Source organism: Genypterus blacodes, unplaced genomic scaffold (genome assembly GCF_046128005.1).
Source record: "Genypterus blacodes isolate CSIRO-AG114 ecotype Tasmania unplaced genomic scaffold, CSIRO-AGI_Gbla_v1 ptg000027l_1, whole genome shotgun sequence".
Taxonomy (NCBI): domain Eukaryota; kingdom Metazoa; phylum Chordata; class Actinopteri; order Ophidiiformes; family Ophidiidae; genus Genypterus; species Genypterus blacodes.
In genome coordinates this window covers 108,385-122,500 of record NW_027466840.1, presented here as the reverse complement: position 1 = coordinate 122,500, position 14,116 = coordinate 108,385, and the positions used below count along the sequence as shown (strand labels likewise).

Sequence of the window (14,116 nt, the reverse complement as noted above, 5' to 3'; positions counted from 1 at the left end):
GCTGAGTCACGAGTCAGCAGTCAGTCACAGCTGAGGACCTCACAGCCAAGCTTTACAATTGTCCTGAGAGTTCAGAATGTGGAGATTACATGACGATGACGAGGATTGAATTTATAGGAGGCAGCAAGTATAAGTTATAAATTTACTCAATATCACACACAATGCCCATTTTTAGAACCTGTTTTACAGTTTAGGATTAATGGGTCTCTTTATAAGCAAGACGCTACACCAACCCAGTGAACCCAGTGTCTCTACAAAGACATATAATGTTAATTAAAGTTAACAGTGAAGCCTTTCAGAGTCTGAATATAGCAACACCCACAATACCTTTCTCACCTCTTGCAACACAGTACCTCAACACTTGAACTTCATCCTTCCAATAAGCCGTACACCTATTAGTGTAGCCTGGAAAGAGATTAAACCAAACACAACTCTTGTTTACATAGTTACCAGAAAAGGACCCCTTTTCAGAAGCACCTGTCCAATCCTATCCTTTGTAGGTGAGACGCTTTTACAAATTATCACCTGCACATTTAATACACAGTAGTAGATTTTATGCAGATTTTGTTGTCAAATCCTCCTACAGTATATTTCCATTGTTCTGTAGTACAATGCTTGGTTTCCACAGCTGTGTGCAGGACGTCGTGGCAATGAAAATCAATGCTGGTAATGGCCTTAGCCTGCTGCATGTAGATCTATAATAATACAATTATTCACAGCTGAGTAATCCTACCTACACGGGGAGGATTTGATTAAAACTATATATCTTAAATTGTCTATTTCAATCTTTGGATAGATATTTTTCTTGAACATAAAATCATTATTTCAGAGAGAAAAGTACTGATGAGACATTCACATTATATTGATTGAAGTGTGTTTTAAAATAATGACCATACCTAATACCACTTAGCATTTTCCCAAAGCATCTTGCAGGCTTATTAGCAAGATTCCACATGGTCAGAATTGATATTGTAATCATTACAGTATATTTCAGTATATATCATATCATACTGTACTATTATTATAATAACTCTGTACTCTTACATTGCGCCTTTCATACAAATGGCCTCGCCCATTCACGCACTGATGGCCGGGGGCAAAGCATGCAAGGAGCCATCTTGCACATAAGGAGCAGTTAGGGTTTGTAGCTCCCCTACACTCGTGTGAAAAGTGCCTTAAAATAACTTTTGGTGCCAGACAAATAAATTTGAATTGAATTAAATAGGTTTCAAGACAAACGCTCCACCATCCTGAGCCACTCCACCTCCCCATTACTATAGCACCATCTAAGAGTGACTGGCATTTTGTACCATTGCCAGTCCCTATGGTTACATGCGTTTAAGATGAAAATGCGATGAAGAGATACAGTGACAGAATTAACAGGGGATGAAATGTGCTTGGAGGTGAATTTCTCAGATCAGATCAGAATCAGAACGTTTACACACTTGAGCAAAGCAAAGCAATGTTATCTAAATGTATGGCAAAACAAAAACAAAACAAAAACCTATTGGGGCTAAATCCGTTCTAACCCTCAGCATGGATAAACATCCAATGCCTTTCAGTTGCAAGAGGACACACACAACTGTGCAGACATTTTCCCTGCATTCTGGAACTGTAAGATGGCTGAGAGGATGTGTAAACACCTCTTAAATGGACTTGTCAGAAGGAGTAACACCATCACAAAACTGGGCCAGATGAACATATCTGCACACATGAACAGGCAGAAACCTTCATCCTCTACTTACACTAAACCCTGAAAGATTGAGTGACACCTCCTCTCCCCTCCACCCCCAGGCGTGGACGAGCGTGTATCACATGAGAGGCCGGTGTGTGCCCCCCCCCTGGTGTGACTGGACAGACAAAAGAAAGAGGAAATAGTGGAGGGAGAAAGTAAATTGGCTTGTGTCTCCTGAGTACACAGGTTAGGTGGGCTATTCTTTTAGAGGGCAGGGAGACGCATCAAGCTCCCCTGGTACTCAAACCACTTTATTGGTCTCTGATGTCCTCCTGTGGTTGTGGGGGAGGTGTTAGCCAGTGACAAGGGCGAGAACGCAGGAGGAGATGGAGATTAATGTCGATATTTATGTGAATTTCAGTCTTCTTTCATAGGTGTTTGGGTTTGATTCCTTCATTATATCGACGAAAAGGAAGAGAAAGAAATGTAATAATGACAGCAGAGATGACGTCAATCTTTAATGGCTGAAGGCCTGAAATGTCTTCATTTTACATTTTTTCCGTAAAAACTTGTTTTGATCACTTTTTTGTTTTACCAAACACACCTCTGCAATTCACTGAAATACAGTTTCTCCTTACAGTGGCTAAAATACATAAATATCAACAGCACTGTATGCAGTAAGAAAAGAGAAAATAAAAGACACACACATGCCGTGAACATGCACAGAAAACACAGGTACACACACTGTTTACCGAAACAAAAGGAGGGGTTTAGATATTCATTTCTTCTGTACCTTACTGCTGGCAAACACAAATGTATTCATTCTTTCAAAGAGTTTTTCTCAGGATTTCACAGTGAATCATCTAGTATTCATATATCACATATGTCTCCAACACAAAAACCTCTACAAAATTACCAAAATGAATATACAATTAAACTTACAATAATACTTACATTGAATTATATGATGGGCATCCTCTATGGACTTTTAAAACATAACACCCATATAAGCACACACACACATACACACCCTATAAATACTTGTTCTAATAAATTTGGTGCCTCACTTGGCTAAAAATGTCTGTGTAAAAACAAAAACTGCTTCAGAAACTCAGTTAGGATGTGCATATTATCATATTCATTACATACACTATACGACTCAATTATTCCGATATGATTGTACACACAGGGCTTAACATTACAGGGAATATTTAGATTCTTAGTTCAATTTTTGATCCGTCGTATCCTTTTTCATGTGAAAGGCAATTCTGGCCTCAAAACGTCACAGAAATGTGATTTTTCAATGATATGTCATACAGCAAAGAGGTTAATTCAAGCCCAGAACACTCAAGATTACCAAAAGATTATTTGTTTTCGTCACTCAAATCATTACTACATAAATTCAGAATTTATAAAAACCAGGTTGAATCACCAGGTCTCCCTAAAAATAGACAAAAGAGACAAAATGCCAAAAGTGATATTGTTTCAGATACAGACTTAGTCTTTGGAGTGACACCAAAAGAGACATGCAGCAAAAAAATAATGTCATACTTCATAAGAAATCAGACTGAGGACTACAAAGCAGTCAAAAATGGAATATTTCCACTAGCCTAGATAGCTCTCCAGTGTAAAAAAATGCCTTTGGTCTTTTGTTTCTCTTTACTGTGCTGTCCTGCTACACAATGGAGCAAATTCCTAATTATAGCAGGGCTCAGTTTGCCATGTATTGCAGTCTCTGGGGTCACGCTACTTCCACCAGCGATGGCTTATTCCTGTCAACGTCTGTGTGAGCTCGTCTTTACATCCGGCCCACCGCAATCCAAAGCAAAACTATTGGCTGAAACAGGTGCGTCGGAAGCGTGAGATGATGGAATATTGACGCTTAGACTCACGATGCTGCATCGTAAAGACGCCGCTGCGATCCACACGACCAAACCAGAGCTACACAGTATGTAGAAAAGACAAGAGCAAACCAAGCGGACTGCTCTGATTTTAGCAGGGCGACTTACAATCGTACAATGGCACGGATACAAAACAGGAAAAGGGAGGGTGGGGGGTATGAAACGTTGAGGTTTTCAAACAAGTTCCTCACACACTTTAGCACAACATGGACCGATCAAGCAAGAACCATTTCAAACATTGTCTTGATTACAAAAATACATTTTTGTATTTCTTTAAAATATCTAAAAATGTACAGCATTGTTTTTTTTCTTCTTTTTTTTGTTGCAAAGTCATGCTTTGACATATTCAGTAATCATAATAACATTAATATGAATGATATACAGAATAGTAATAATTATAGTCATATAATAACCTTATCTGGCAGAGCTTTGGCTACACTTCCAAACATCTTGTGCAGAAAGCAAAACAAGAGACCTGCTTGTGTTTTACAGGAAACAGAGTCAGCTGGTAAACAAAGGATTTCTGCCCCTTTGCCATGCCTGCCCAGTACCTTTCATCCAGGTGTTAGGGAGGAAAGTGTAGCCAAATCGCCGCCGGTAAATCTCGAGTATGTAACAGTATAAAAAAAAAGGGTCGAGTTGGAGTTGAAGGGAAGGGGTGGGGCTCGATGTGTGATGGAGGCTGGGGTCTGAGGATGTCCTAAGGCCCACGAGGCTGCTGCTGCCTGAGAGAGAGAGAGAGAGAGAGAGAGAGAGAGAGAGAGACAGAGAAGGAGAGAGAGAGAGAGGTGGGGGGGGGGGGGGGGAGAGTTGCCATGGTCACTGTGCCCGAACCATGTACACAAATGAACGCTAATGAAAACACAGGGGATTTTGCGGAACTGTTGCACAACTCATAAACACATTCACACACCCATTAACATGCGGGCGCACACACACACACACACACACACACACACACACGTATGTATTATAGACACACAAACACACACAAAACCAACATGTTTCTTGTTTTCTCCTCTGTTTCTTGCCGTTTTATCCTTTAAGCCTGCGTGATGCCAAGACCACACACACACATTCCACTTTTATCTCTCAAATGTCTAATTCTGGGATCCTGCTTTGTTGTTAAAATAGTTCCTAGCTGAGATAAGATGAAACCATACACACGTGAAAGCTGACACACACACGGCGTCAACATGGCTTTGTGCTTTTAAGTTCATCCCAGCAGACGTCTCTGGCAACCGGCTCTGGAATAATAGTACACACTCGGCAAATCTACACTATGACTATGTGTGATCCACACTTTGCTGGGATCGATGAAGGGTTATGAATCGTTTTCAAAACTGAACTCACCGACGGTCCGCTGCTCGCAGAGCCGTAGCCCAGTCAGTACTCCTGGTTTTCTAAGTGGACACGAGAGGCAATCGGCAACGTCACAGCCGCCCGCGGCCACCATCACACATCAGGAACCTGAGGAGCACAGAGAGACCAGGTCACTGAGAGTTCTTTCCAAACCGGATGTTCCATTAACATAATATTTGACAACCTAACACAAACACATGAAATCTCATGGAAAGTTTTTCTTTTCTCCAAATGTTATGAAAAACATTCCTGAATGTATTTATCTGTGATATTCCAGGACTGTTCTGTTCCTGTAGTTGTGAGCTATTTGACATCAGGTGTCTGATTAACTTGCAGTATTAGTCAAATCTCAAATATTCACAGATAGAATTTTGTGATTCAGCAGTAATCATGACAAATACCCCACTTTTCAGTTTCTGAGCTACAAAAGATTAAAATAACACATTTCTCCGTTTTTGTGGCTGACTTTCTTTTGACACTCCAATAATACGTACAAAGTTTCCTCACACTACCAGCGTGACACAAATCCAGCGTAAAAAATGTGACTTCTCTGCTTTGCATCCATATATCCCACGCTTCCTCCCTCCGGGCACGACTCTGCGACGCCCCAACATCACACACACACACTCAGCAGGTCAACGAGAAAGGTCACCCCTCCGACCCACGCTGCCCCTACAAGCCCCCGCCCCCCCAGATGTACCACCAAAAATAGATCTCTCTTGAAGATTGTGGTAACTGGGGGTTCAAGGGGGGCAGGAAACTCTCTGAAACAATAAACAATTAGCAAACCAAACATGACCTTAAGGAAGAGAGAGACGGGATCGGGCGGAGGGGGTGGGAGTGATGGGGACAGGGGGGACGGGGGGGACGGCCTGTTGGGTTCACCGATCGGGGAACAGCGTGTGTTTTCAAGGTAACATTCCAGGGCACGGCTGGTCAAGCTAATGCCTCGCTGCGTGTTCAATCAAGGGCGAAGGAATCGATGCATTAAACGGCCGCTCGGCTAAGCTGATGTGACGCATAGCGCCAGCCCGCCCTATTTGTTCTGGCTGAGACGCTGAGGTTAAAGATTGGGTTGATCATTGAACGCGTCTGTGTGGATTAGGAGAAGGTTTAGTGATTTACAGGCTTAATGTGTTACATCCAATAACTCGGGCGCATGATGTGAGATAGACAAACAGACGGTGCCAGGGAGCAACTCGGCTTCTCCCGAATGAATGTGTGTATTGTTTCGCTTTAAGAGAAGAGAACAGACGCAGCTCTTCACCATTTAGAGCCCCTACCTGTGCAACAAGGCCATGAACAAAGGGGGGGCCCGACCGAAGGCCCTTTAACCCAGAGCAAAGCCTTTAGGCCCAGGCTGTGTTTCTCACATACCAGCAATAACCAGTGGAGCTGGGTGGTGATGAACGCAGCTGTTGACATGTATCTAGCTCCTGAAATCCGGCACAGGGACACAGTGTAGCTATATCCCTTTGTGTGTGTGTGTGTCTGTTATGTGTTCGTAGGGGGCGAGAGAATAAAGTCCCACTTCCTTATTAAAAGGGGCCCCAGCTGGTCCTCTTGCACAGGAACCGCTGGTTTTGTCAGGATATTGGCCAAAAAGCTCCTCAGGGCAGGCAGCCAGACTACACACACACACACATACACACACACACACTTTCACGTTGCTTTCTCTCCCAGACTCGCTCACGTGCATGCATGATAGGGCTACACTCATGCGCTCTCCCACCACTCTTGTCAGGTGAAATCATAAAATCCAGATTACCTTTCCCCTCCGCTTCACTAAACATTCACGTCCACTATTAGGTCCAGAGCTGAGGCTGTACCAGAGCGTGAATGTCAAGGGGAATTCAACTTCAGAGACGAGTCCAAGCAAACCTCCAGGGGGTCTGACAACCGCAAATCTTACAATAAAAATAAACCACCCCTGAGTAAGCTACCTGCAACCTGTTTGAACTTGCAGGCACTGACGTTGGCGTTGCGAAGGTGGTCGAAATACTGTAGTGCTCCATTTGACAGGCAGGATGCCAGGTGATTAAGACAGCTCATTATGGGACACAGGGGAGACACTACCTCACTTTCAGCTGCTTGCTCACTCACACTCACACCCACACACACACACACACACACACATTAAAGTCTCCCACGGTTACACTTCCCAAGGCAAGCGGCACACTCTGATGGTGAGCGGATGCTTGGACGACCACCGATCAGCCGAAAGCCCCTCAGGACTACGGATTCATAAGATTTTTGAGTGGTTGTTGATGGTGCGTTGCTTGAGTACGACTCAACACCTTCAGCATGAAAAACCATTACAGCTGCTGCCTTTTGTGAGAAGATAGATTGTACAATAGTGGCCCAACACAGGCATCACAGTTCAATGGCTTAAGCAATATCACGTCGATTCAGTTTCATAAGAACTTTGCTCAGCAGCTTTGTGCTGCACAAATATGCAACACCCTCAAATCAGCCTTGCCTGGGCACATTAAGTAACTGCTGTAACATTATCCACTGAACACAGACAGGACGAGCTGAAAGGACAAAGCCTGGCACGACTGTAAGGTGTGTTCGTAAAAAGCTGTAAAATGTCAGGGACAGACAGAATGTTCCAGAGATTACCAGCAGCCTACTGTAGGAAATGACCAGTGTTTCATTTTGAATGTTTCAAAGCACAAAAAGTAGCGTGAATATGATTAGATTTTACTATGTCAATATTCTCACTGGGGAGACTGTTTTTACAGTGTGATTAACTCACTGAAACTCCGAATCCCGGTGTAATTACTTTTTTTTCTTTTTTCTTTTTACTAGGGAGTGAGACCTCCTACAGCGAAGCAATCTCCCTGTTGTTTGCATTTGTTTGCAGAAGTACATAACTACAGTAAGTACACAAATTCAGTGCAATTTTGAGGTGCTACTATTTCACGCAAGTATTTCAAATTTTGCATCACAGCATTTCATATGGAAAAAGTGTATTTTAGTCCCTTTATTTATCCAGTATGCTGGATTGTGATAGTTTAAAGTAGTGGTTCACAACTTGGGAGATGGGGAGGCTGAAGGATTGCGTGATTATCCGAGGGGTTGCAGGATGTTTAACAGGAGAAGGAAGAAGTGTTTCTTTCTGTTTCTTGTAAAATACTGGATTTTTTGAACCTCTTCCAGACCTCTATAAATTATTTAAATGAAAGACACTTTTTGTTTAGTTTGAGCTCACAGGCATTTGTACTTTGAGACCCTCTATTGTTTAACCATCGGGAGGTAGAAGCCTGTAAGTTTTATATCTACTGCTATAAACTGTTACAAGTTATCCTGCGATTTTTCTGATCTGTAAATTTCAAACTGAAAGGATCTGTTTGTAGCCGTTAATACCTTGATTGCGTGGGTTGAATTGCGTTCAAGTGCAGGATACAATGACTGAACAGTACAATCTGAGTTTGACATGTTCCCAGTTGAATAAAGAGTTTTTGAGAGGTTATAAAACTGCATAGTGCATCCTTTAAATAAAAATATCAGCGCAGTCACCTATAATAGTCACTGCTGTCTATATGTCTCAGTCTGTTACACCACTTCACCCTCCACTGTAGCCGGATGTGGGGATGTTGTTGTCTCATCATGGGAGCTAATATCCACTGGGGCAGCCTGACCGGCCAAATGACTTCCTCCCCGCCTGATAGGGGAGTAATCATTTCCGCTAAGCCCCTCCCTTCCTCCTTTACCTTTTTAAAACATCAAAATAGACCGCCATGTCATTTCTCATGTAGTTTGTTTTATACTTGTAGTACTCTAAAAATAGATAAATCAACAGGCGTAAGTTATAGGGGCCATTGCTGCAGGACTAGCACCAATCAACAGCTCGGTGAATCTTAGCCTCCGAGCAGCCGCCAACACCCACTGACTCCCTAAGGGGTAGGGGAACATGTTTCTTCCTGTCCCGAGACGTTCGAGGGAGGGTACTGGTGACTGTGTGACTGGCGCCGAGTAATGCACAAAGGCACAGACGCATACACACACACACGTGCACGTACAGTCGGCCGCACACACACTAGCTGGGGATTTGTCGCGCTTTGTGGTTTTTTGTTTTTGCAAGCACAACAGTGTTTAGTTTGTCTGAAGCACATGTGCGGCGCAGCTCCTCTGGTTGTCTTATGTCCATATCAAAGGACTTATTAGAAGGCAGCTGCTCTGTGTGCTGTCTGTGGCTCCTATAACAATAAATCATATGGAATTTACTTTAGAGAAAGATTAATAAAAATATCCCGTCTGGAAGGATCCGGATATCTCGGAAATCCATTGAAAATCCACATCTATCACCTTTTGGTCCAGCTTCTCTTTCTGTCTCTTCGTCCCTGTAACTCTCCAGTGTATACTTTGTCATAATGAAGAAATACTAAAATGTTTGTCAAATTAAAAAATATATTTCATCCTGCCAGATTGTGACAACATGACAAACACGCTATAATGTCCTCTGAACTGTACAGGAATATTATAGGCTTTATTATGGCAGTGTTAGACTGCGCACAACAGTAAAGTTTCTCATCGCATTTACTATAAGTACAATAAATTCCACGCATCCTCAGGGCTTCAGCTGCCAAAGGTCACATCCTCAGTATTTTCTGGGGGGAGTTTTCATTGTATATGTCAGGCTTTGTTTTTAACCCTTTTCTCGTTTTCAGGCAGAAATCTCTTCAGACATCAGGCGAAGTAGAAGCGAATGAAGTTGACATAAAAAATAAACAGATAAATGACTTAAGAAAAGTCATAATTTGTTTACAATCAGATGAATTTAGAATTTTCCTGTGTGTGGTTTTTCGTGCGAGCTTGGAGGGCAAAAATGTGCTTCATACACAAGCCACGTGCAAAATGTAACACAGTGTGATGTACTCCATAACTGTTTAGGAACATCTCTGTGCCTGTTTAGGCCAAGTGTCATAACATTTACTTAAGTATTTTCTCGCCACGGCACAATATATATTCAATAGTAGCACTGGTGTGTGTGTGTGCGTGTGTGCTTGTTACTCACACATACTTCAGCAGAACTGCCTGGACTTCCATCCCTGAGGAGTTCCATCTGCAGGTGGGAGCCAACGAATCTAAACACATATATATCATGACACACACACACACACACACACACACACACACACACACACACACAAACACACACACAATTAGATTAAGTATATACAACATATATATATACGCATATATAAGTATTTAATGACATTACTCCACTGTCAGTAAAAGCAGCAGATCAACTACAGAACCAAAGAGCTACGATCAGATTAAAATGTTAAATTAAAGTTTTGTGGTCTCCTCTGAGGTCATCTGGTAGACTGCCATTCAGACCAGATTGTGTGATAGTAACAGTGCCTACATACCCTTTTAAAACAGTTCCTCTTTGTGTTAGTGTTCATCCGTGTACTTTCATTGTAAAAATGCCAGCTGAGCAAATTTAACCAGAATTTATTTCGTATTGTCAATATCTGAGATTCAGCTTTAGTGCTTTCGATTGGGGCCTTGTGAGTATCAGCACTTGATATGGAGCTATATATGGAAGCTAAAAAGCTACTAAATACCCACTTATATTAAAGATAAATCTCATTATGACCCTGAATGGCTGACACAATGAGCTCTGATACTGCATTTGAGCTTAAAACACAGCAAAGTCCTGCGTATTCTGTGAGCGAATATCAATTTCAGTTAGCAAACTAAATCAACAAACAAGCAGACATCTGATACTGAGATCTCTAAACCGCCAAACAAGCTTCATGAGAAGAACTTCAGCGGATCAATAATGAAATCGTACATGATCTCACTGTGGAGCAGCGAAGATTAGAAGACCGAGATAATTGGGTCAAGGAAGGGAAAAGGGGATTTGATTAATGAAGTAGTTAACGTTCAAAAAGATGAAGGTTTCAACTGACTGCCTATCAATGCGCACAATGCCACAAATGTAACATTTTCTTGACGTTGACTTATTTTGTATAAGGGTTAAATCTGATGTATGCTGATACTGGATTGGATGGACACATATAACTTTTTAATAATTAGGTGGTATATGTATTAAGTTCTTATAACATGTGAGGATTCAATACTGAAATCATGTGGACCATAATATTAGTTTCAGTCCCAATTAAATCATTAACTGCGTGTTTAAACTAAACCCTATGATGATATTTTTACCTTTGTTTGTAGACATGCTAAGATCACCGTTCTACATTATGTTATAAAGGAAAATCCCAAAACGGATCTCTCCTGTTAAATTTCACATTATAGATGATGAGAGATGAAGGATTGCTATTGAATACAGTGTGTTCATTTGCAACCAATCAGTAGCTCTGTGGGGTGGAGCAGAGAGTGATTTCAGCTGTATGTGCGTCGGGCTCAGGAGAAGGTGTGGGGGGAGGGGTGCATTGGCGGTGATGGTGGTCGGAGAAGGGGGTGCTGCAGGTTACCTGAGCGTGGAGCGAGGAAGGATAGGTGAAAGCGGGTGGGAGGGCCTGCGACAGCTCTGCCGGGTACAGTGGGTATGACGCCCACACGTCTGGGCTGCTGGGATATAGAGCAGGCACTGTGAGCTCATCTGTGGAAAGAAGAAGAGGAGGAGTGGGGTGAGGAGAGTGGCCAGTGGATGGGTGGGTGGCTAGAGAAACGGAGAGGAAGTGGCGGTGGTGGTGGTCAAGGTGCACTAAAGGTGAATGTCGCTTCCTCCAGTGAGAATGAAAATGAGAGGAAACCATCTCAGATATATGATTTACCCTCTCAGCCCAAGAGTGATTGTGAAACCAATTCTGGAGTGAATTTGCACAAGTGAGGAGAAAGAGGTGGTGACTGTGTGAGTGGTACAGACGGAGTGAACACTGATATACAGCAAATCCAGCATCAGAGAAAAACAGCAGCTTATCAGATAGATGCACAAAATCAAGTCTCCTAGTTACTGATGTATACCAATCTTATCAGGAAACAACTCCTAGTTTATTACGTCATGGTTTCATAAATTGTTTCCTTCCAGTTTCCACTGGGCCGGCGAGCGCACACCCTTTCACTGGCAACGAGATCCCAGATAAGAGGAGGCTTGGTCACTCAGGAAGAATGTATAACCACAGCTGGCCTATGTTCAACTATCACAGGCTGATTCTTGCGGAACACTGAACTCCTTGGCAAAATATTGATCTAAGTGAGAGGGTAAAAAAAAGGACAGCGCTACATCTACAGTTCGAGAGTGTTCGCTCCCAATAATTAGAGACACAGCATTTATGAAGCACTGATCTATTCATTGAGAGACAGGAACTCATTAAAGCAAAAGGTTCAGAAGACAAATCAGCATTTTCTTGAGCAGCCATTGCTGAAACACAAACACTCCTTTATTCATGACTAGTCCCCTCGAACGACAACAACTCATGGCAAAAAGGACTCTGAAGCAGCAACACAGACAAACAAAGGAAGACAAGTTCAGGGACAGAGTGAACAGAATTACAGGGAGACTTACATGGGTCTCTGCTAATGAACTGTGGCCCGGGGCTCTGCTGGGAGGGAAGGGGGTTTGGAGTGCCAACCAGCTTGTTCTTGGCCATCTTGGTGTTGGCCTTGGCGAACTCAAGCCGCAGGGTCTGGGGGATCTCTGGATCAAACCGGACCCCCTGTGGTCAGATGGAAAGATTCAGAGCAGGTCAGCAAAACAATCGTTATCTTATCACAAAGGCTCAAAGATCACAACACCTCCCTCCAAAACTAATGCTTTGCGGATGACACAACTGTATACATTCTTTAACAAAAATGTAAGTAATCCAATTTCCCTGCTTTGTTTGCCAGATTTGAAGTTTCCAATCATTTCCTTGCTCTTGCAGCATTTATCCCTGCTTCCACCCCCACTGTCAACTGGGGACTACATGCAACCTCCATGATACTTTTCAACAAAAAGGAGTTGGTTTGTATCTGGGAGGGCGCAGTACATGGTACGCTGATACGATCTCCCCTAGATCCTAACCCCTGACCAACACTAATGCGACAACAATCCCCACCCATGGACGTGACTAATTGTTTTGGTCAGATGAAAGGCCAAGACTGAGAAAGTGATACTGCTACCAGGAAGTGATCTCCGGTTGTCGCTGGAGCGGGTTTGTCTACTTTTCTATTGTTTTGCTAATCAAAATGAGTAATGTCCTGGCAGAGGTCATATTTTGGCAATATGTGATTATTGCTGATAGAGTGATTAGATCTGTTCTGTTTCTCTTGTTTTCTTGGATGTTTGGCAGGATTTGAGACTTCAGGAGGTTTGGTTCCCAGAAGGTTTCGCCACATGATGACTCTAATGACAGCAAAGATTAGACCAGAAATACTTTCCAGCAGATGTATTTCAATGCCCGACACGACAAAAGACTTTTTCACCAACCGTATGAGGATATTATAAATCACAAAGAAACTGATATACTTGTTGTCTTGGGGATAAAGCAGTAATTTGTAGCAGTTTGAAGATTTGGTTATCTTGCATGCCTGCCGTATCTTGTGTGTTGTTGAGACATGATGGGACCTGACAGCTATTTTGCGTATTTGTCATCATGTTCTCATCACAAAATCTGGCTTTGTGGGGACATTTGCAGTTTCTCAGACATCTCAGGCACTAACCGCTCTAAATGCTGGCGTGTGGATTACAGTGTTGTTCTGGGTCGGCACACGTGAAGACGGATGACACCCGCAACTGAAAATCCGAACACGGTAACACAAACCTAGGGGAATGATGTCATTCTCACCACAGGAAGACAAGCCACTCCTCATGCTCACTATTGAACCCTGGAACTGTAATTTAATATCATGGCATTAGAATCCCTCATTCTCCATCACATACAGTAAACATCGATACTTGAGACAGTGAGACAAAACTTTCGAGATTCTACCGTGAAACGCCTTCTGACACACTGGTGATCGTGATAAAATAAGTAAAGGGTGTTTTAGGAACATATGATCTAGATCCAAAGCCTCCTCATATGTGGGAGTCCAAACCATTATTCTTACTGATTACTTTCGCCTGAGGAAACATTATGTGGAATGTGACATAAACAAAGGTCTTCTTCATCTGGAGACAAAGCTTCCATTTATCTGCATAAAAGCCAGGAAAAACATTTACCAGCAGCCTCTCATTAACCTCATTTGAGGGTCTTTACAACACACGTAGAGAAAC

The 14,116-nt window shown here is 42.6% G+C and overlaps 1 protein-coding gene across 3 annotated transcripts in view; it reads right to left on the bottom strand.

The window, feature by feature from the left end:
• Positions 1–2,180: 2,180 nt before the first annotated feature.
• Positions 2,181–14,116, bottom strand: part of LOC142993132 (RNA-binding protein with multiple splicing-like) — a 28,556-nt gene continuing 16,620 nt past the window's right edge. Inside the window, exons 5-9 of one of the 3 annotated variants that reach the window (XM_076143791.1) lie at positions 12,428–12,578; positions 11,394–11,521; positions 9,965–10,028; positions 4,930–5,046; positions 2,181–4,301 (exon numbers count right to left, since the gene is read on the bottom strand). In XM_076143791.1, the coding sequence (XP_075999906.1) occupies positions 9,966–10,028; positions 11,394–11,521; positions 12,428–12,578 (342 nt within the window). In that variant the 3' untranslated portion in view covers positions 2,181–4,301; positions 4,930–5,046; position 9,965. Of the gene's footprint in view, positions 4,302–4,925; positions 5,047–9,958; positions 10,029–11,393; positions 11,522–12,427; positions 12,579–14,116 lie in introns of all 3 variants that reach the window. The other 2 variants (XM_076143790.1, XM_076143789.1) reach the window with 2 other exon arrangements.